The 24,018-nt window shown below is 40.7% G+C and overlaps 1 protein-coding gene across 1 annotated transcript; it reads right to left on the bottom strand.

Moving 5' to 3' along the window:
* Positions 1 to 862: 862 nt before the first annotated feature.
* LOC120301326 (vomeronasal type-2 receptor 26-like) lies at positions 863 to 22,255 on the bottom strand. The gene is made up of 6 exons (XM_039328435.1): positions 22,116 to 22,255; positions 20,833 to 21,124; positions 19,441 to 20,289; positions 12,470 to 12,697; positions 2,245 to 2,371; positions 863 to 1,764 (listed from the first exon to the last, which is right to left on the bottom strand). Exons 1-6 carry the CDS (start codon positions 22,253 to 22,255, stop codon positions 863 to 865), a joined length of 2,538 nt encoding a protein of 845 aa, XP_039184369.1.
* Positions 22,256 to 24,018: the final 1,763 nt, after the last annotated feature.

Genomic DNA, 24,018 nt, shown 5'->3' with positions numbered 1-24,018 from the left:
TTGTACAGAACATTGCTGGTTCAGGATCAGCTAATTCAGGGAAAGAAAAATATTTGTTTCAAATTTCTTGTGAATTTTGAATTGGGTATATTCTGCATGTGAGCCTATGACAGTAAGAAAAATATTCTGTAACAGTAGCTTCAGTTGTATTCACTGAGGAGAGCTGATGAAATGTGGGAATATATATTTTATTTTATTTGTCTGCTTCTTTTCTATTTCTCTTTATTTAATTTTATTATTTTTAAATTAATAACAAAAAAAGAAAAAGGAGAAACCAAAGATAATAATGAAGGAGATATATAAGTGTCAATTAGAAGAGAAAAAATGACATAGAAAGTGAAAGAAATATAACAAAGGAAAAAATGTATGAAATGTAATTATAACTATAAATAATTAGAATATTATATATACTTCTTTAATGCAAATAGTATTCAAATATATATAACTTTCTAATACATTTGAATGACTATCATATTTAACCTACAATATTTCATTAACATGAGTCCCATATTTCATTAAAATCATTTATTTAAAGATTTAAATCATAAATGGCAAGTGCAGTGAGATGTTCTATCCACTGAGTAAGTGGAGTCATATACTTATCTTTCCAATGATGCAATATCAGTTTTTGCCCATAGTAAGAGCACAGAGAATCCATTTATGTTGTCTGGGTGTCAAAATACATGTACTAGGCCTATTGTTCAAAATATTACTTTCTGAAAATTTTAACCATTGTTGCACAATCATATTTATATACTCCATTACATTATCCTGATTAATATTTTTAAAAGTAGTATTCTATGTCATGTTATATGGAATGTATGTAATAGATGTGTCTGGTTGAAACAGCTTTTTTGCTTCTTCAGTGGTTTCTCCATTTAAGTTGCTCTCGGTTGTTCAGTTCAGGCCTGACAACAATAATGTACCATTTGGGGAAAAATATGAAACTCAGCAATCCAGCACTGGAAGCTAAAATAGAGAAAATCTCCACAGCAACCATGTATTTTCCTTTGGTGCTCAGGTAGGTTGGAACAAATGATAGCCACACACTGCAGAACACTAACATGCTGAAAGTGATGAATTTGGCTTCATTGAAAGTATCAGGTAAATTCCTGGCAAAAAAAGCTACTATGAAGCTGGCAATGGCTAAAAAGCCCATGTACCCAATCACAATGTAAAACATGATAGGAGATGCCTCATTACATTGCAGAGTAATTTCACCCATTCCTGAATGCATATTAGCATCTGGGAATGGGGGACTAGTTGAAAGCCACACGGTACAAATGCCTACTTGAAGAAGAGAACAAGAAATAACAATGGAACTGGCCAGCCCTTTCCCCATCCATCTAGTCCTCTTTGTCCCTGGTTGGGTGGCCATGAATGCCAGAACCACAGTGATGGTTTTAGCCAATACTGAAGAAACAGCTACTGAAAAGACAATGCCAAAAACTGATTGCTGCAAGACACATATCACTTTCTGAGGTTGCCCAATAAAAAGCAATGTAGAAAGGAAGCAAAGCAGAAGAGAGATGAGAAGAGTGAAAGTGAGGTCTCGGTTATTGGCTTTGACAATGGGAGTATTGTGATATAGTACAAATGTTTTTAGCAAAATAGCAGTGATCAGAGCAAGGAAAAGAGCTGCAATTGCTAAACCCATCCCCATAGGTTCTTTATAGGATAAAAAGGTTACAATTTTGGGGATGCAGATATTCTGATATTTGTTTGGATAAAGTTCATCTTTGCACTCAACACAATCAGGCATATCTGGAAAAGAGAAGTTTAGCTTTAGTTATACCAATGTCTTATAGTGAAATTGTAAAATTGATAAATGTTAATCAAGAATCGAAGAGTGAGGAAATAGAGAGATTTTCCATCAAAAGTATTCTTTCCTCGAGAGATGATCCATTGCTATATGAGCCTAATTTTGCCTTATCTGGATTGCAATAGAAATGTACTCATTTCTACTCTGAGTGTACTGATTTCTCTATTTCACCTCTCTTTTCCCAACACTGGAAACACTGCAGGAATACATTAATTAAGAGGGTGATGGTCTTTACCATGAGCATCCGTTGACCACGAATTAGGATTAATCTATCCAAACCTTAACAACTCAGATCTGCTAGTATTTTCCTGAGCAACCGAGATAGGGAACATAGGCATATGAAGCAAGATGATGGGAATCATCTTGTACATTCATTCCTTTGGTAACTACCATGCTTTAAAAAAATGGAGTATATTTCTTACCTTCCCACTCAGAAATTTTGCCTTCTGGGCAGGGAATGCAATCATAGCAGCAGAAGAGCTCCCCTTCTTTCTTTTGTTTCCTGTAACCAGGTTGGCACTTGTCATTACAAACAGAGAGAGGTTGCACCTAATTCACCAAGAAAAGTAAAAATCATAAACTAACATAAAACTTCATAATGAAAAGAATAGAATTCTTACAGATTAGAGGGCAACATGGCATGCACTTACCTATTACTGGACAGATTCTATAATGGTATAGTGCTATGGAGTGGTATATAAGTCTAAATACTATTGCTATTGCTGTAGGTCAAAATATTCTGGCCTCAAATTCTCCTTTTCTACTAATTCCCTATCTGTAAGTGTTGCATAACCTAGTCTAACCATAGGAATAACACTGATTCATTTGCTTGTCTGCTTGCTTGTTTTGGTTTTAGCTTTCATTTTTATTTTCTTTATTTAAATAAACAGAAGAAAAAGGAAAAAAAATTAAATAAGAAAAAAGAATTAAGAATAAAAAGAATAAAAAAGGTAATTTTGATATTTTTGGTCCTTCAACATTCTTTCAAGAGATACAATTTTACTGCCATTAAAGATGGGAATGGTAAGATATGTAGCTTTTCTAAAGATGTATATTTTCTTTTTTTAAAAAAAGTATTATGTGCTAAATCTGAGAAATCTGAAGATATACATGCTTTTATCAACTTGAAACTAGAATTCTAATAATAACAATAACAAATAAAATAACCAGATTGCTTGAATATACTGTGGATTGGTATACAACATTTATTAATATTCTTTTGTATCTGATACATGAATTTTATCTAGCGTGTATCCATACAAATCATTTTTGCAAAGTGATATTGTGTATATTAGTTATGCAAAAATCTCGTAAAAGTGTGTATCTTATGTCCTAATTAGATCTTCTTAGACAGATACCGAAGCTGAAGCTCAAATTCTTTCACCACCTAATGAGAAGAGACAACTCACTGGAAAAGACTCTGATGTTGGGAAAATTAAAGGCAAAAGAGGAAAGGGATGACAGAGAATGATGTAGTTAGTGTCATCGATGCAATGAATTTGGGCAAAATCGAGGAGACAATGGAGAATAGGGGAAGCTGGCATGGTATATTCAGTGGGATCATGAAGACACAACTTAATGACTGAACAATAACAAAAATTAGATTGGGATTTAATAGAAGATTGTAATTGTTACAAATAAACTACTGTTTCAACTAATAACAGACCATTGAGTAATTTCTCCAGTAGTTAAGAATCATCAAATGGACTTTATAACAAGTAGATATATTTCAGAATACATATGGCTGATAGTATATTTGGTTGAATTCAACAAAAACAGAAAAAGCAAAACTGTAAAGCTGGATAATATACAGTAGGAGGAGGAGGAGGACATCAGATCCATTTTGGAACCTAAGATTTAACATGTTCTCCAATCCACAAATGATGCTTTGAAATAGGTGAGACTATAGCATGTCTATTCTTGGCTCCCTTAAGAGGAAGAGGCCTCCCAGAGAGTCACATGAGAGAAGAATCTGCAGATGGTTGAGCAGCACAACCATGAGACAGATGAGGGGAAGCACACCTATTGGATGAAGATGAACCAGTTTAGTGGTTTGGTAAGCAAACTCAGGAATATACCACAGATTTGGAGCTCATGCATGTTGGACAAAAATCCTCACATGCTAATGCATATGCCTCCATTGCTATTTAGAAGCAGTTTTTTTCCCCATGGGTGAATTGAAGTCTCTATTTCATTCTTGAGTCAGCAGATTAAGTAGCAGCATAAACATTGCAGGTCCTTAACAGAATAACAGAGTTGGAAGTCTTCTAGTCCAATCCCCTGCTCAGGCAGGAAACCCTATACCATTTCAGACAAATGGTTGTTCAATCTCTTCTTAAAAATTTCCAGTGTTGGAGCATTCACAACTTCTGGAGGCAAGTCGTTTCACTGATTAATTGCTCTAATTGTCAGGAAATTTCTCCTTAGTTTTAGGTTCTTTCTCTTCTTGATTTGCTTTTCTTTGTGCTCTTTCCTTGTCCTATCTCTTGGCTGTTCTTCAGCATGATTGGATGGAGAACCCACGGATGGGTTGTCTTAATCTATCTGCTCCAATTAGACTAAGTCTGAAATTTAGTACTGCCCCCTCTGTGCCAACTGCACCTCAGTTTTAGACTTAGTCTCTTTGCCCCAAGACGCGTTTTGTCTTCGCTCCTGGAGCAGAAGACTATTTCATTCTATTTAATTACTTAGCTCAGGCTATTATTATTATTTGTTATTTTATTATTGATTCAGAATCGATTATATCTAGAAGAAAGATCAATTATCCCAGTCTATTCAGGCTGACAGACTCACAATCCTCTCCCTTTGGGGGGGGGGAACTTTTCCCTTCTTTGTTTTCCCTCAGTTAGGGACAGCAAAATCAAACCTTTGATTTAGGTCGTTTTCAGAGCCTCATCAAGCCTGGAGGGAGCCTTCCCAGGTCCCTCGGCCCCAGCAGAGAGCAGCAGGTGAGAATTTGGGTGCGGCCCAATTTTCGGAGCCGGGAGGGCCTGTCAGGCCTTGGACGACAGCTTTTCCAGCCGGCCTAATCACCTGCCACCAGCTGCTTTAGGAGCCCAGGCGATTCACCCGAATGAGGGCTCATTGCAGCTTAGTCCCTAGGCCTCAAGGCCTTCTTCCAACGGCCGTTTTTTAGGGCGCGAAATTGGCGGCCGCCATTTTGAATTGCCTCACGGTGGCCATTTTGGATGTGGCTGAAGCCTCGGGCAGCCATTTTGTATGTGGTTGAGGCCCTCAGCGGCCATTTTGTGAGTGGCGGAAGTCACTGGTGGCCATTTTGTGGGTGGCTGAAGTCACTGGCTGCCATTTTGTGTGGGGCTGAAGCCTCAGTGGCCATTTTGAGTGTGCCTGAAGTCACTGGTGGCCATTTTGTGGGTGGCTGAAGTCACTGGCGGCCATTTTGTGTGGGGCTGAAGCCTCGGTGGCCATTTTGAGTGTGCCTGAAGTCATCGGTGGCCATTTTGTGTGTGACTGAAGCCCTCGGAGGCCCTTTTGTGCGTGGCAAAAGCCCTTGGCGGCCATTTTGTGTGTGGCTGAGGCCCAGACTGCCTGGAACTTTCTTCTGAAAGCAGTATTACATCATCGGTGGCAGGATCGTCAAGAGAGCAGGTTCGACCGGGGAGGGCCTGATCGATCCCAAGTGATCGGGGTGCCCATTAACTCCCCGCCCACCCCCCTCTTGGGCTGAAGTATCTCTGTAGACTCCCTTGGTGAAGTACAGCGCCGAGGGGGGTGCTTTGCCAAGGTTGAGACCAGAGCAACTCATCATGGCAGAGAAAGGCAGCAAGCCGGCCAAGAGGAGTCACCAATCAGAGGCAAGTGGTAAGAGCACCACCAAGCAAGCCCGGCCAAGCAGGGAGCCACAGAGGGAGGAAGGGTGCCAAAGACTGAGAGCGGCCTCCCCAGATCTGACAGGCACGATGGGAAGGTCTATATTTGAGCCCCTTTCTTCGCACAGTGCCTCAGCCCCAGGGGCCTGGTCTCCCCCCAGGGGAATTCCTGAGTCAGATTCAAACCTAACAGTGGCTTCAGGGAGGGGTATAACTGGTCAGGACACCTCAGGGCCCCAGGCCACATTCACTCCCACTGCAGCAGGACTTCGCCCTCCTGAGAACCAGGCCCTGAACCCGAACCTCCTCCAGTCCATGATAGCCCAGGCTGTGGCTCAATTTATGGCCTCCAACACCCCACAGCCACCCCCACAGGCCACACATCATTCACAATCTCCGGATTGCATGGATGATCCCGCATCAGATTTGGAATCTACAGGAGCTGAACAAGCTGGCCTAATTTTGTCTGAAGACGAGGGCATCACCCCATCCGAACCCACCCCTCCTGTTGGTCTCTTTGACCATTCCTTCTTCAATTCCCTGCTTCTCAAGGCCTGCACCACTGCAAACCTCGCCCAAGAACAGGAGAACCCACCAACATCCCAGGGTCCCCATGCCATATACACTGAGCCCTCTGTCTCACAGAATCATATTCCCTGCCCTCCCCTTTTTCTAAATATAGTCCAGAAACAATGGGAAAAACTAGGATCCCCCTTAAGCCCTGGTGCGGTAGAGAGAACATTGTTCAATGTTGCTCCTTCCCTGACCTCCCTTTTGGAGATTCCTGAGATTGATGAGCCCTTAAACTCATTGTTTCCCAAGTCCAACATCCCTGGGGACATAAATGAGGCACTAAGGGCAGAGGACAAGAAGATTGAGTCCGCCCTATGCAGATCCCACCAGGCATCAGCCTGGGCAACGAGGGCGGCAACCTCCATGGCCATTTTTGCCAGGGCTTCGGTCCTGTGGCTACGGGAGCTCCAGGACATGATCCCTCCGGACCAGCTCAGAGCCCACCAGAATCTGGGTAAGTTGGTGGCCACGTCCCAGTATCTAGCCGATGCCTCCTTACACACGATCAGATACACTGCCCGGACCATCGCGGCAGACATTTCAGCACGAAGGCTCCTTTGGCTCAGAAACTGGCGAGCAGACACCAAGGCCAAGTGGCGTCTGGCCTCTAAACCTTATACAGGTGGACAACTCTTTGGTAAGGCGCTAGAGCCATACCTAACCGAAGGTAAGGATAAACGCAAGACCTTGGTTAATACATCAAGGAGGGGAGATAGACGCTGGGGGAACTTGTCGCAGAGTAACTACAGAAGGCAGCCCTTTCGGCCAGCGCCAGCCTGGGACTGGGCCCAGGCTCCTCGCCCCTCCTTTCAGAGACAGGAACGACAACAAGATCGTTCAGCATACAGAGGCAGATCACAGTTCCAGACCAAGCGGTCCTTTCGAGGCGCAGGGAGCCGCTCCTTTAAGCGAGGCAAGTGAACCTGCAGCCTCACCTCCCATAGGAGGCCGGCTGGCCCTCTATTCCAGCATTTGGGCAACCACTACTACAGACGCATGGGTGTTAGACACCGTCTCCCAAGGTCTGAGACTAGAATTTTGTTCCTATCCACCTGACAGATTCCGCTCTTGTCCTATGTCAACGAACAGGACCAGAGCTGAACTTATGTCAGAGGCAATAGCTCATTTATTGCAAATACAAGCAATTGAACCAGTACCACAAGACCAAGAAGGACGAGGGTTTTACTCAAACCTTTTCGTCATTTCCAAGACTTCAGGGGGCTGGAGGGCGATCTTGGACTTAAAAGGTCTAAACCTCTACTTGAGATATAAAAAATTTAAGATGCAATCACTTCAATCAATCCTGGCTGGCGTCAGGCAAGGTGACTTTCTTACCTCCATAGACCTGACTGAGGCATATTTGCACATCCCAATTTTTCCTGGACACCGCAAATTCCTCAGATTCAGTTATGCCCGATGCCACTACCAGTACAGAGCTCTTCCATTTGGCCTCTCATCTGCACCAAGAATATTTACAAAGGTACTGGCAGTGATTGCAGCCCACCTTAGACAAAATCCCATCAGAGTTCAATGCTATCTAGATGACATTCTAATTCAGTCATCATCATGGCAAGGTGCCCAAGCAGACCTCGCCCTAGCCATCAAGGTTTTGCAGGAGCACGGTTTTTCTGTGAATTTCCAGAAAAGTCATACTGTACCAACAACTCGGCTCCTCCATTTGGGCGCAGTTATAGACACAGGCAACTGCACGGTCTACCTATCTCAGGACCGACGGAACTCTATCCAGACTCTTGTACGTCGGATCCAAAGGGACAGAGTAGTCACATTGGCATCCCTTTCACAACTACTAGGGAAGATGGTGTCCTGCGTGCAAATTGTGCCATGGGTACGTCTCCATGCCAGAGAATTACAGTGGCTTCTCCTTCCATTTCAGAGACTTCATACCAGCACATCCCACCAGAAGGTCCGAGTTCCACGGTCGGTGTTGAACTCCCTTCATTGGTGGGACTCTCCGGCACTGTCACGGGGAGCAGAATTCAAAGAGCCAGACAGGATCACCATCACCACAGACGCAAGCCTATTTGGGTGGGGGGCACACCTCCACACACACTGGGCCCAAGGTCAGTGGTCCAGGCAAGATCTAAAGAACAATATAAACTGGCTGGAACTAAGAGCCATACACATGGCCCTAAAGAGATTCAGCAGCTTAGTACAGGGCCAGCACGTCCTGGTCTTAACCGACAACATCACAGCCAAGGCCCATATCAACAGACAGGGGGGAACAAGGTCCAAGCCTCTCATGCAGGAGGCCAGATTGCTGGGGTCTTGGGCGGAACTGAATCTTGCCTCCATCAGGGCGGAGCACATATCCGGAGTGGCCAACCAGCAGGCGGACTCACTGAGCAGAGCCACCGTGGACCATTCCGAATGGCAGCTGGATCCGAAGATCTTCAGAGAGATCGTGGACAGGTTTGGTTCCCCAACCCTAGATCTGTTTGCCTCCCCAGTCAACTCACAGCTTCCCAGATTCCTTTCCAGGTTCCCGTCTCCATCAGCAGAAGGAACAGATGCACTCCGCAGTCCCTGGCCCAGGGAACTGCTCTATGCCTTTCCTCCCCTGCCCCTTCTACCTGCCACGATCAGGAAGATCCTTCGCGAACAAGCAGAGGTCCTCCTGGTCGCCCCGCAATGGCCAAGACGATCTTGGTTCGCCGACCTGATGAAGCTCTCCGCATCCCCTCCATGGAGGATTCCAGCCAATCGGATCTCCCTCATTCAGGGGGAGTTACATCATCCGGACCCTCAATGGCTCCAGTTAACCGTCTGGCACTTGAGAGGCAGGCCTTAGGCCTAGACTCATATTCGTCAAGGGTCATAGCCATGATCCAGCAATCCAGGCAACCCTCGACGAATAGAATATACGATGCCACGTGGAAGAGCTTCTGTAATTGGTGTTTAGCTCACAAAATTGAACCCTTACAGGCTGCAGTGCCAGTTATCTTGGAGTTCCTGATGGACGGTTTGGACAAAGGGCTTTCCACAAGCACCATCCGTAGGCAGGTAGCAGCACTCGCCACAGTTATTTCCTGTGGCAAGGAACCCTTAACACAGCACCCTATGATACGCTCCTTCCTAAAAGGAGCTAACAATGCCAGACCACCAGCGGTACATAGATACCCCTCCTGGAACCTTCATCAGGTTTTACAGGCTCTTGTCTCACCACCCTTTGAGCCAATTGACACTTGTTTGCTCAAACTATTATCAATGAAGGTGGCATTTCTGGTTGCTGTAACTTCAGCCAGAAGAATCTCTGAGCTGGCTGCCCTGTCAGTGAGAAAGGACCTGTGTATCTTCCATAGGGACAGGGTTACTCTCAGGTTAGATCCCTCTTTCGTGCCCAAGGTCAACTCCTTGTATCATAGATCACAGGACATAGTTTTGCTGGATTTCTGTCCGAACCCATCTAATGACATAGAGGCTCAGTGGAACAGATTGGATGTTCGCAGGGCCTTATATTGCTATATACAGAGAACCTCATCCTTCCGCAAGACTGAGGCTCTGTTTGTGTCATTTCACTCTTCGTCGTTAGGACAGAAGTTTTCCTCACCCACTATAGGCAGGTGGATTAGAGCTTGTATTTCTCTGGCATACCAGACTCAGTCACTACAAGCTCCCAGCCATATCACGGCCCAGTCCACCAGGGGCGCAGCCACTACAGCAGCCTGGTCTACCCAGGCATCCATAGAGGAAGTTTGTAGGGCAGCAACATGGGCATCGCCCTCCTCCTTTGTCCGTCACTACAAGATGGATATATATGCATCTTCTACGGCTTCATTTGGCCGCAAGGTCCTAGAACACGCATTAACATTGGGTGGGAACCAGGCCCAATCTAATTCCCCACCCTAGGGATACAGGGCTTTGGTATGTCCCATCCGTGGGTTCTCCATCCAATCATGCTGGAGAAAGGGGCGTTGTCTTACCTGAACGCCTTTTCTCAGCATGATGATGGAGAATCCACTCCCTCCCATTAGGTCAGTTGGCCTGGTCCCCATTTGTTCAGACGCGTCGGACTAAAGTCTGGGTATCGCCTTAGCCTAAAACTGGGGTGCAGTTGGCACAGAGGGGGCGGTACTAAATTTCAGACTTAGTCTAATTGGAGCAGATAGATTAAGACAATCCATCCATGGATTATCCATCATCATGCTGAGAAAAGGCGTTCAGGTAAGACAACGCCCCTTTCTATGCTGAATAGGGTTTTCCTAATTTGTCTGATGTGACAAGCAAGATGATTCAAATCCTCTCGCTTTGTTGTTCTTCCCACTTTGGGGATTACCAGCCAGAAGGGAAAACATCTATCAGTGCTATTTCAGCGAGAATAGGATGGTTTTGGCTGTAGGCCTCTTCTGACTCTTCTCTTTCTTTGCTCCTTTTCTTACACTTACATCCCATTGAGTCATTTATCAAAAGGAGTCATGAAGAGTAAAGATCAAAGTCGAACTCATATAAAAAGAATTTATGGTGTTTTAGTGGAATTGGATTCAGAAACAGAATTAGTTAAAGATTGTATGGTTAAATGGGCTCAAAATTTTGAAGAGCCAATTTTATTAGATACATGGGAGATAATCTGGGTGAGGAATGTTAAATTTACGCATGCTCAAAATTTACGAGAAAATTTTTATAAAATGTTTTATAGATGGCACCTTGATCCGCAAAAGATGTCATGTATGTATCCAAATCTGCAGCCTAAATGTTGGAGATGTGGTTGTTTGGATGCAACGTACTATCATATTTGGTGGTCATGTAAAAATATAAAGGCTTTTTGGATTAAGATTTGGTGGAATATTCCAAAAAATTTTAATAGAACGATAAAATTTACACCACAATTGTTTTTGTTAGGTATTATTGTTGATTGTGATGATAAAGAAATTATTTTAATACTGAATTTAATTACAATGGCAAGGCTGCTGATAGGGCAATACTGGAAGAAGGAGTTTTTGCCTATTTTAGAGGAATGGATTCTTAAAGTTTCTTATTTATCTGAAATGGCAAAAATTTCGGCTTATTTGAAAGATCAATCACAAGAGAAATATTTTATGGTGTGGAAAAAACGGGTGAATTTTATAAAGCACAAATATGAGATTAGAAAGTATTATTTAGCTTTTGAATAATTTATGTTTAAGGTAATGATTAGAACTGTTGTTTTGTTTTGTTTTTATATATTGGAGTTAAAGTATTTAAAATTTTGTTCTTTGAATGTATTTATAATTGTTTGATGTTTATTTAAGTTGTAAGGTTTTTTTCTAGTTTTTATTAACCCTGTATTCAGCTCTGGGAATGAGGGGGGTGGGTGATGGGGGGGTTGGGGGGTGGGAGAGGGGGATTATTTTATTGTAAAACTGTAAAAATTTTCAATAAAAAAAGGAGTCATGAAGGGACCTGAATCCCAAGTTTTATTTAGGATTTCCTTTCCTTCCTTATTTAGTTATTAAAATCCTGCCATTTATCTGGAGCTCAAAGCTGTACCTGCAGCTCTCCATCTTCCTATTTTTCCCCACCCAAAAAAACCCAATAAATCTCATGATATAGGTCAGGCTGAGTGACTTGAGTTCATCCAGGGAGACACAACTGACAATTTCAAGATTCCTCTATGCAATTTATGGGATGCAAATGACAGGGATGTTTGTATGTCCAGTATTTATTTTAGCCTTGAACTCCCATCCTATTACCTGAACATTCTAGCCCCATTTCTCTCTTCTGCTAGATAAACCTTTCTTGCTCACACACAAGTTTTAGAAAGACATTAAAATGGCAGTATGCAGTAATGTTCAGACTAGAGATGAGCAGTCTAAAACAGATAATAAGCATCATTCTGTTCACTTTCACTGTCCAATTTGTAAAGCCAAAAGCAATGACCTCAGAGAGGCAGACATGTAAACAAGCAATTACAATAGGCCTGAAGTGCCTGGGATCACATCTTGTGGTCAAAGAGACACTTACAATTTCCAGGATTTGGCTTGCAGGAGTTCAGACAGGAATGATTGGAGGAGTCTGAGGGGATCAGGCAAATGTGCCACAAGTATGCCTCAATCGATTCAATCAGAATAAAGCTGGAAAGGGCTTTGGAGATCTTCTAGTCCAACCCCCTGCTCAAGCAGGAGAAAAAGAAAAAGAAAAAGGAGGAGGAGGAGGCGGAGGAGGAGGAGGAGGTGGAGGAGGAGGTGGCTCACCCCTTTATTAATTATACTATAGGGTGACTTCTCAAAGGTTGGTATTTATATACTACCTGGTTAAACCAATAGTGCCATACAATAGGTTTTTCATTCATAATGACTTTTTGATGTCCTCGATGTTGAGACTTGATCATTCCAACTTTTACTCTAGTAAAAGAGTGGTTTGGAAACAAAACCCAGTTCACGACATCAAATGCTGTTAGAAACATACCATGCTGGTCAAAGGAAACTTTGTCTCCTATGGTATTATTAAAAGACACTTGTTTCAGAAAGTGGAAGAGCTAGATGGAAAGAAAAATAAATGATTAATAAACTGAACAAGGAACTGAATATTTGTGAAAATATCCTCAAATTCAAAAGCCTATATGTACTCTAAGTACTTTTACTTGAGAAAAGATCCTTCAAATATAAGTCTCAAACCCAAACATTTCATATTCAATGGAATTTTGTGATATCTGAGATAATTTAATTTTTTTTAAAAAAAAAATGTCTGAAAGAGCAGTGATAATCATTATCCTTAGCTAGCATGGCCAGTGATGAGAGTTGATAGTTCCAGTCCAAAGGCATCTGACCAAACATAAATTTTATCATTCAGAAGTCACTTAAATGATTCTCAAAAATTATAGAGTTTTTGCTGACAACTTCATAATGGAGAACTTTCATAGATTTTAGAGTGTAAAATCTAGGTGCAGATTTTATTCAATATTGATTCTTTGTGAAATATAAATACAGGAGGTAAAATGAGTTGTCCCTTTATGGATTATTGCCTTGTCGTGGTAAAGGGGCTTGCATAACTCAATGAAGCTATGAGCTATGCCATGCAGGGCCACCCAAGACCGACAGGTCATAGCAGAGAGTTCTGATAAAATGTGATCCACTGGAGAAGGAAATGGCAAACAACTCCAGTATCTTTGCCATGAAAACCCCATGGACAGTACTAAAAAGCAAAAAGATATGACGCTGGATGATGACCCCTCAGGTCGGAATGTGTCCAATATGCTACTGGGGAAGAGCAGAGGGCTAGTACTACTAGTGCCAGAAAGAATGAAGTGACTGGGCCAAAGCTCAACTGTGGATATATCTGGTGGTGAAAGGAAAGTCCAATGCTGTAAAGATCTTTTCTCCATAGGAACCTGGAATGTAAGATCCATGAATCAACGCAAGCTAGACGTAGTTAAACAAGAGATGACAAGACTGAACATCGACATCTTAGGAATCAGCGAACTAAAATGGACAGGAATGGGGGAATTTAACTCAGATGACCATCAGGTATACTACTGTGGGCAAGAATCCCTCAGAAGAAATGGAGTAGCCTTCATAGTCAATAAAAGAATAGGAAAAGCAATATTGGGACACAATCCCCAAAATGACAGAATGATCTAAGTTCGAATCCAAGACAAAGCATTCTATATCACAGTAGTCCAAATATATGCCCCAACCATTGGTGCTGAAAAGGATGAAATTGACCGGTTCTATGAAGCCCTACAGTATCTTATAGAATTAACACCAAAAAATGATGTCATTATCATCATGGGGGATTGGAATGCTAAAGTAGGAAGCCAAAAGATAACCGGAATAACTGGCAAGGTTGGCCTTGGAGTACAAAATGGAGCAGGGCACAGGCTGATAGAATTTTGTCAAGAGAATAAGATGGTCATAACAAACACTCCTTTCCAACAACCCAAGAGACGGCTCTACACATGGACATCACCAGATGGTCAACACAGAAATCAGATTGACTATGTGCTCTGCAGCCAAAGATGGAGAAGCTCTATACAGTCAGTAAAAACAAGACCAGGAGCTGATTGTGGCTCAGATCATGAGCTTCTTGTTGCAAAATTTAGACTTAAATTGAAGAAAGTAGGGAAAAGCACTAGGCCACTCAGGTATGAACTAAATCATATTCCTGATGAACATGTAGAGTATACAGTAGAGGTGACAAACAGATTGAAGGAATTAGATCTGATAGAGTGTCTGAAGAACTATGGATGGAGGTTCGCAACATTGTACAAGAGGTAGCATCTAAAACCATCCCAAAGAAAAAGAAATGCAGAGGCAGAAGAGATTAAGAAGAGGTGGCAAAAATATGCAGAAAAACTATACAAGAATGAGCTTAGCATCCCTGATAACCACGATGGGGTAGTCACTTACTTCGAGCCAGACATCCTATAATATGAAGTGAAATGGGACTTATGAAATCTGAGCAACAACAATGCTAATAGAGGTGACAGTATTCCAGCTGAGTTATTCAAAATCTTAAAAGACTATGCATTAAAAGTGCTACACTAACTTTGCCAGTAAAATTGGAAAACTCAACAGTGGCCACAGGATTGGAAAAGGTCAGTCTATATTCCAATTCCAAAGAAAGGCAATGCCAAAGAATGTTCAAACTATTGCACCATTGCACTCATTTCACATACTAGTAAAGTTATACTTAAAATCCTACAAGCTAGACTCCAGCAGTATGTGATCAAGAACTACCAGAAGTACAGGGAGGATTTCGAAGAGGCAGAGGAACTAGAGATCAAATTGCCAACATATGCTGGATCATGGAGAAAGCTAGGGAGTACCCAAAAAAACATCTACTTCTATTTCATTGATTATGCTAAAACCTTTGATAGTGTGGATCACAACAAATTGTGGCAAGTTCTTAAAGAGATGGGAGTACCAGACCATCTTATTTGTCGCTTGAGAAACCTATATGCAGGTCAAGAAGCAGCAGTGAGAACTGGATACAGAACCACTGATTGGTTCAAAATTGGGAAAGGAGTCCAGCAAGGCTGTATACTGTCACCCTGCCTATTTAACTTATATGCAGAGCACATCATGAGAAAGACAGGGCTAGATGAAAGTTCAAAAGTTGGAATTAAGATTGCTGGGAGAAATGTCAACAACCTAAGATATGCAGATGATATCACCCTATAGGCAGAAAGTGAAGAGGAACTAAAGAGCCTCTTGATGAGGGTGAAGAAGGAGAGTGCAAAGGTTGACTTGAAACTCAACATTAAGAAAACCAAAATCATGGCATCCGGCCCTCTCAATTCCTGGCAAATAGATGGGGTAGTGACAGATTTTATTTTCCTGGGCTCCAAGATGATCTCAGATGGGGACTGCAGCCAAGAAATTTAAAAAAATTGCTCCTGGGGAGGAAAGCTACGGCAAATCTAGACATACTAAAAAGTAGAGACATCACCCTGCCAACAAAATTGCGTATAGTCAAGGCCTAATGCTGGGAAAGATTGAGGGCAATAGAAGAAGGGGATGAAAGAGAATGAGGTGGCTGGATGGAGTCACTGAAGCAGTAGGCGTGAACTTAAATGGACTCCAGAAGATGATAGAGGACAGGAAGCCCTGGAGGAACATTATCCATGGGATCGCAATGGGTTGGACACGACTTTGCAATTAAGTACAACAACAAAATGAGATGTGAATATATTATTGAACACTATTATTGACCTCAGTGATTTATTGTAGGAACTAATTTTATTGTCAGTTAAATAAATATCAAAATTCACTTTTTTTCCCTTCCATAGTTTTCTCAAGGAATTTATGTGGAGAGATACAAAGTTATAGGTACAAATCCAAATTAAAATGGTTGCAATTTTTCAAATTTCTCTATTTTTGAAGCAACTGGAAAACATAGATAGTAAAATAAACCGGGCTATGCTTCTATTGTAATCATAGTAACCCTTTCTACTTAAGATTGTCTTTAAAACATTACTAACAGAAGAATCCCCTTTATGGATTACTGCCTTGTCGTGGCGAAGGGGCTTGTGTAACTCAATGAAGCTATGAGCTATGCTGTGCAGGGCCACCCAAGACCAACAGGTCATAGCAGAGAGTTCTGCCAAAATGTGATCCACTGGAGAAGGAAATGGCAAACCACTCCAGTATCTTTGCCATGAAAACCCCATGGACAGTACTAAAAGGCAAAAAGATATGACTCTGGAAGATGAGCCCCTCAGGTCGGAAGGTGTCCAATATGCTACTGGGGAAGAGCAGAGGGCTAGTACTAGTAGCGCCAGAAAGAATGAAGCGACTGGGCCAAAGCCGAAAGGACGCTCAGCTGTGGATATATCTGGTGGTGAAAGGAAAGTCCGATGCTGTAAAGATTTTTTCTCCATAGGAACCTGGAATGTAAGATCCATGAATCAAGGCAAGCTAGACGTAGTCAAAAAAGAGATGACAAGACTGAACATCGACATCTTAGGAATCAGCGAACTAAAATGGACAGGAATGGGTGAATTTAACTCAGATGACCATCAGGTATACTACTGTGGGCAAGAATCCCTCAGAAGAAATGGAGTAGCCTTCATAGTCAATAAAAGAATAGGAAAAGCAATACTGGGATACAATCCCCAAAATGACAGAATGATCTCAATTCGAATCCAAGGCAAACCATTCAATATCACAATATCCAAATCTATGCCCCAACCACTGGTGCTGAAGAGGATGAAATTGACTGGTTCTATGAAGCCCTACAGCACCTTATAGAATTAACACCAAAAAATGATGTCCTTATGATCATGGGGGATTGGAATGCTAAGGTAGGAAGCCAAAAGATAACCGGAATAACAGGCAAGTTTGGCCTTGGAGTACAAAATGAAGCAGGCACAGGCTGATAGAATTTCGTCAAGAGAATACGATGGTTATAACAAACACTCTTTTCCAACAACCCAAGAGACGGCTCTACACATGGACATCACCAGACGGTCAACATAGAAATCAGATTGACTATGTGCTCTGCAGCCAAAGATGGAGAAGCTGTATACAGTCAGTAAAAACAAGACCAGGAGCTGACTGTGGCTCAGATCATGAGCTTCTCATTGCAAAATTTAGGCTTAAATTAAAAAAAGTAGGGAAAAGCACTAGGCCACTCAGGTATGAACTAAATCATATTCCTAATTAATATACAGTAGAGGTGACAAATAGATTTAAGGAATTAGATCTGATAGACAGAGTGCCTGAAGAACTATGGATGGAAGTTCGCAACATTGTACAAGAGGTAGCAACTAAAACCATCCCAAAGAAAAAGAAATGCAAGAAAGCAAAATGGCTGTCTGAGAAAGCTTTGCAAATAGCTGAGGAAAGAAGGGAAGCGAAAGGCAAAGGAGAAAGAGAAAGATACACCCAATTGAATGCAGAATTCCAGAGAGTAGCTAGAAGAGATAAGAATGCCTTCTTAAATGAACAGTGCAAAGAAATAGAAGAAAACAACAGAATAGGGAGGACCAGAGATCTCTTCAAGAAAATTGGAGATATGAAGGGAACGTTTCATGCAAAGATGGGCATGATAAAGGACCAAAATGGCAGGGACCTAACAGAGGCAGAAGAGATTAAGAAGAGATGGCAAAACTACACAGAAGAACTATACAAGAATGAGCTTAACATCCCAGATAACCACAATGAGATGGTCACTGACCTCGAACCAGACATCCTAGAATGTGAAGTGAAATGGGCCTTAGAAAATCTGAGCAACAACAAAGCTAGTGGAGGTGATAGTATTCCAGCTGAGCTATTCAAAATCTTAAAAGACGATGCAGTAAAAGTGCTACACTCAATTTGCCAGCAAATTTGGAAAACTCAACAGTGGCCACAGGATTGGAAAAGGTCAGTTTACATTCCAATTCCAAAGAAAGGCAATGCCAAAGAATGTTCAAACTATCGCACCATTGCACTCATTTCACATGCTAGTAAAGTTATGCTTAAAATCCTACAAGCTAGACTCCAGCAGTATGTGGATCGAGAACTACCAGAAGTACAGGCAGGATTTCAAAGAGGCAGAGGAACTAGAGATCAAATTGCCAACATACGCTGGATCATGGAGAAAGCTAGGGAGTTCCAGAAAAACATCTACTTCTGTTTCATTGACTATGCAAAAGCCTTTGATTGTGTGGATCACAACAAATTGTGGCAAGTTCTTAAAGAGATGGGAGTACCAGACCATCTCATTTGTCTCTTGAGAAACTTATATGCGGGTCAAGAAGCAACAGTGAGAACTGGACACGGAACCACTGATTGGTTCAAAATTGGAAAAGGAGTCCGGCAAGGCTGTATACTGTCGCCCTGCCTATTTAACTTATATGCAGAGCACATCATGAGAAAGGCAGGGCTAGATGAATCAAAAGTTGGAATTAAGATTGCCGGGAGAAATATCAACAACCTAAGATATGCAGATGATACCACTCTAATGGCAGAAAGTGAAGAGGAACTAAAGAGGCTCTTGATGCGGGTGAAGAAGGAGAGTGCAAAAGTAAGCTTGAAACTCAACATTAAGAAAACCAAAATCATGGCATCCGGCCCTCTCAATTCCTGGCAAATAGATGGGGAAGAAATGGAGGTAGTGACAGATTTTATTTTTCTGGGCTCAAAATCACCTCAGATGGGGACTGCAGCCAAGAAATTAAAAGACGCTTGCTCTTGGGGAGGAAAGCTATGGCAAATCTAGACAGCATAATAAAAAACAGAGACATCAGCCTGCCAACAAAAGTGCATATAGTCCAGGCCATGGTTTTCCCAGTTGCAATGTATGGCTGTGAAAGTTGGACCATAAGAAACGCTGAGCGCAAAAGAATTGAGGCCTTTGAACTATGGTGCTGGAGAAGACTCCTGCGAGTCCCTTGGACTGCAAGGCGTTCAAACCGGTCAGTCCTAGAAGAGATCAACCCTGACTGCTCTTTAGAAGGCCAGATCCTGAAGTTGAAACTCAAATACTTTGGCCACCTAATGAGAAGAAAGGACTCACTGGAGAAGGGCCTAATGCTGGGAAAGACTGAGGGCAATAGAAGAAGAGGACGACAGAGAATGAGATGGCTGGATGGAGTCACTGAAGCAGTAGGTGAGAACTTAAATGGATTCCAGAAGATGGTAGAGGACAGGAAGACCTGGAGGAACGTTGTCCATGGGGTCACGATGGGTCGGACACGACTTCGCAATTAACAACAACAAACAGAAGAATATTTATGGTATTAATGCCTACATCATTAAAAATAAAGCAGCAGTGGACTTTCCAAATTTACATTACCTCCCATGTACATCTCTCCTTCTCCACCATTCTTTTGTGTTTGAATTGGGATGAATACATGACATGCAAAGCATGAGCCACAGCAAAAACAGCATTATAGATGCTGTAGCTATTTCCAGAAATATTTTTTTCAAAATATTTTTCAGGAACATTCTCCAGTCTCTCTAGTCCAGAGCAGAAACCACTGTTTGTATGGTTCAAAACCCAGTTGGGGAAGGTGCAGCCAAAACCATAAGACCAAAAGTCCCTTATGAAATAATCTTCTTTTGCATTGGAAGGCTTTCTATCCTGAATAAATTCCTGAAATCCTGGCAGCTCACTGGAATGGACAGCCAAGGATAAAGCACCATGGTAGACCTGCTTAGCAACTTTCAGTTTTTCTTCATTACCATAGTTTTTAAGCTCCAACTGGGCAATCAAAATCCACACTTTACCCTTTATATTGTTTGTTATCTCACTGTCTTGTTCTATAGAAAGCAACCAGTCAAAAACCAGAAAAGTGCGAAGATCACCAAACAGGAGAAATACATTGGCTGTGCTGGTCATGATTCTATCCCATATTGTAAATGCCCATTTCTTTATACCCCCAAATTCAATATCCATGCCTACATTGAAGATTGTCTCTATAAAAGCAAAGCAAATGCCATGAGTGGCAAATTCTGGAACCATAACTTGAAAAATCCATTCTGGATTAATTCCAGTTGCAGTGTAAAATCCAATCCAAGTCCACCTGAAAATGAGAAGTAATTCAAGAATTGCCCTATACTGATGGGCTTCATTTGGAACCATTTGGTAGAAATATGGGGATTGGGTTTGATCCATCCTCTCTGGAGCAGAGCCATAGGAGACCTAAATAGAAAGGTAATTGAAAAAATGACAAAGGAAGATTAATGTGTATATCTGCTTGTTGTTATTATTATTATTAGTAGTAGTAGTAGTATCTCTGGGATAACATTTCAGTAAATGAACTAATTGTTGAAAAATAATATTGTCCAGAACAAAAATGTGGCAATTATTTTTCCTTTTGAGGAAAATTGCAGCTTTTTATAACAGTGGCCAACCAAAGTCACTCCAACAGTGATATGGGCAGCATATAAATTTAATTATAAAACATGAATAAATAAATCATGATCAATTTTAGGGCCATCTTAAACAAACTGGCTTTGTAGAGAAGAAAATAATTAATTTTATATTTATATTGATTAGTTTTAAATATTATGAAGTGAGATGACTTTATACTAGCAACAATGAAAGATGTTTTAAGCTGACACTTCTTAAATTAGTTCTGTTACTATACAAATAAGTTCTATATATTTAAAAATACATCTATCCTTACTACATAAAGCATCAGGAGGGGAAAAAATAATCTTTAAAACTGAACATACATCCTACCTGAGGAATCTTGTAGATGCTAAAAATGTGTGGTATATGATGAGAAGATTCAATATCAAGCCCCTCAAGCACTGCAAGAAGATTGTCTTTACTATCACAGTGATAATTGGGGAGAAAATGCTTCTTTGGAGAAATAAGTTGCATTGCAGAACGAAAGGCCCACCTGGTATTGCTATGGCTATCATAGATATGGAATCCGAGGGTGATATTGGGTAGGATATGGGGATCTTCATTGATTTCCTTTATGGCAAAGACCAAGGCAAGAATATGCTGGTAGTTCTGAGTTATAACCCTACAGTGGGATTTCCATTATGTGTCAAACTAATTCAGCAACAAAATTATAAGCTATAATTTAAGAAGGATTTTTGGAACAAAATTTAGTCAACAAAACTACCTCACTGTGAAGAGCCAAAGCAAGTTAAATCAGTATATCAGTAAATATTTGGAACAGAGTATTTTAAAAACAAAGGAAAACTTACAGATTAAGGACATGATTTATAATTTTCTAATATACCTGCTTTTTTCCTTTCATCACAATTGATTTTAGAATTCATTAATATGTCAGTTGATATACCTCTGTTCCATTAGTGGGGAGCTAATATTGGCCAACCTACACAAAAGGCTGCTATCAGGGAACCCAAGACCTAAAGATTAGAGGAAGGCAAGGATGGATTCATTCTACACAATTGCCAAGAAATTTAGATGAGACATGTGAATTCTCTGATCAATGATTGTGAGTTAAATTAAACTTTACACACACACACACACACACACAATCTGATGGTTTTAAGTTTCTTATATATCTATTCCATTTTTATCATAGAAAAAATTCAAAAGTTATCACAAATATATAAAGAGGAAACTATGGTGAGAGAAACTGAATAATCATGTATCTTTTTTTGGAAAAACATATTGTGTTTTCAAAATTTTAACTTTTAAACAAAAAATTGAATTAAGAGAATCTAGGTCTAAATGAATGAAACTAAATTCCCTAGTTGAAAGTTAAACATGCCTTATTGATCATTTATCTACTTGAGTACCTAACTTTACATTGACTGAACTAAGTATGTAACATTTGGGTTTAATTAAGCATATGTTAAGCACCAGCTATATAATTAATATTCCTTGTAGAAGTAGGGGAGCAAAAATAGATTTGCAATCTGTACTCAATTTCAGCAATATAATCTACTCCATTCCTTGCTGCAATAAACCATACCCATCAAGCTGCTCTTCTACATATCATTCTGCTCAGAAGCATACAGAATGCAAACCCAATTCCTTACAGGTAGCTTTCAGAGTATGTTGGAGGTGGTGGTTCATCAAAAAGTTTTGGACTGGAGACAAAGAAGGTATGAGAAACAAGGCCACCCAAGAGTAGATCCCCTGGTTGAAGATACTTGTGAAAAATGAAATGATGATCCATAATTTGACAATTATTTTTTTTCTGCCATGCCATGTGAGGCAGTAGGAGAAAAAGTAACACTACTACTATCAACATACTAAGTAGAAATTGACCTCTAAACTAACACAAATATTACAGACATTAAAAACCTCTATGAAAGCAATGGTGAGATTTGACTGAAAATATACATACATACAATATGTAAACTCAGAAAGGTGCACTTATGTCTAACCACACACATATATACTTTTATTTTTGTCAACAAGTTTGATATTTGACAGCACAGAGACTGGATAGCAGAGAAATAATTATAGGTCTTGGATAAATTATCTAGAATTGGCGAATCCTCTGTAGCATTGCTAAAAATGTTTTTGTTGTCTTCTCCTTGAAAGTTTATTACAACTTATGCAACCTGTAAATAAGATTTTTTTGTGGCAGACTTTATTTCTATTATCTTGCATCACTTCAAAGAGCTATTTTTCATCTTCTTGGAGACAAATGTAGACATTAGAAATTAGGCAAACATTTAGAGCAGTAATTCTTAAATATCTAAAATACTTGAATGACTGCAGCTATAATACATATCAACACTTTGGGGTGGGCCCTTGCCATTAGCCCTTTCATCATCTTCACCAGCATTGTCATCAGCATTTTAAACCAACCTCAGTGAAACTGTGGAAGGCTTACTAAGGCAGCCCCCATTTCTTTCCTTCAGCTTTCTTGGATCTAATGTCTCAAATCTAATCATTCTTATCTTGTTCATCCTATCATTCCTATCAATGCTATCATCATTTAAAGGCAAATGTGTGCTTTACTTCTATAATTTAAATGCCTTTGTTCCAATCTTCAATCCAAACACTCATTGGAACTGACAAAATAAAACTAGGACTTACTAGGTTTAACAAGGGCATTTTGCTTCACTGAGCAAAGTACATAGTCAAAACAAAATTGTTAGAAGTGTCCCTTGCTTAAAATGGTGTTGCCCATGCTGTTTTATTAGTTGGGGTGGGTTGCATTGTTGTCACTGTAAAGCCAGAGCACTAAACTGGAACTCATATATTTTAAGAAGTTCCATGACCCATTCTGCCAATTTTCTTTCCATGAAAGGATAGATTTGAGGAAGTAATCCAGTTCATAATGTCCATTCCAACTAATAACCTCCTCTTCTCATCAAAGGAGAGATGGTCTCCAGCACTGTTTCTGAATGAGACACTTCTGAGAAAGTGATGAAGCTGGATTGAAAAGGAAAATTGCACTCAAGTGGGATTTTCCTTCCTTTTCCCTGAAGGATTTCGCTTTCTTTACCTTTAGTGTCAAAGCACTAAATTGGAACTCGTCTATTTTACATAATTATATTAAATCTTACTTTGTCCAAAAACATTTAAGGCTTTTCATGTATTTTTGCTAGTGCCCACATTTAGGACATTCACAGTATCTCTGTCTCTCTCACACACATACTCCAATTCAATCAGTTAGTACGCACAGCCGTGTGTCTCACTTGATTTTTCTTCTTTTTCTCTCCCTTGCAGAATGAAGATATTGCCTAAACAAGAAATCTATTCCCAAGCTGTTTTATCCTCAGCTCAGCAGATCCCTAAAAAGTGCTAATGTATAGCTTGATGTATGTGTGCCCTACAATAAATGTAAATAAATTCATTAATTCTCTTCTTGTAAATTATTCTAGTGCAGAGGTAAGCACTAGGGGGGTAAGGGCACAGGAGTATGAAAAAAGGACTATAAAATTTTCTCTTTAACCAACTTCCCTGTAAGTTCTGGAAGCTTTC

This window comes from Crotalus tigris, unplaced genomic scaffold (genome assembly GCF_016545835.1).
Source record: "Crotalus tigris isolate CLP2741 ecotype Arizona unplaced genomic scaffold, ASM1654583v1 scf7180000024376.1991246, whole genome shotgun sequence".
NCBI lineage: Eukaryota > Metazoa > Chordata > Lepidosauria > Squamata > Viperidae > Crotalus > Crotalus tigris.
This window is presented reverse-complemented; position numbering and strand designations above follow the sequence as displayed.

Coding starts and splice junctions, on each gene's coding strand:
- LOC120301326 (XM_039328435.1), bottom strand. CDS start 22,255: ATGGATCATCATTTCATTTTTCACAAGTATCTTCAACCAGGGGATCTA. Junction 12,698..19,440: donor AGGAGAGATGTACATGGGAG/GTAATGTAAATT, acceptor CTTTCCATCTAG/CTCTTCCACTTTCTGAAACA. Junction 2,372..12,469: donor GGCACTATTGGTTTAACCAG/GTAGTATATAAA, acceptor TTGGTGAATTAG/GTGCAACCTCTCTCTGTTTG.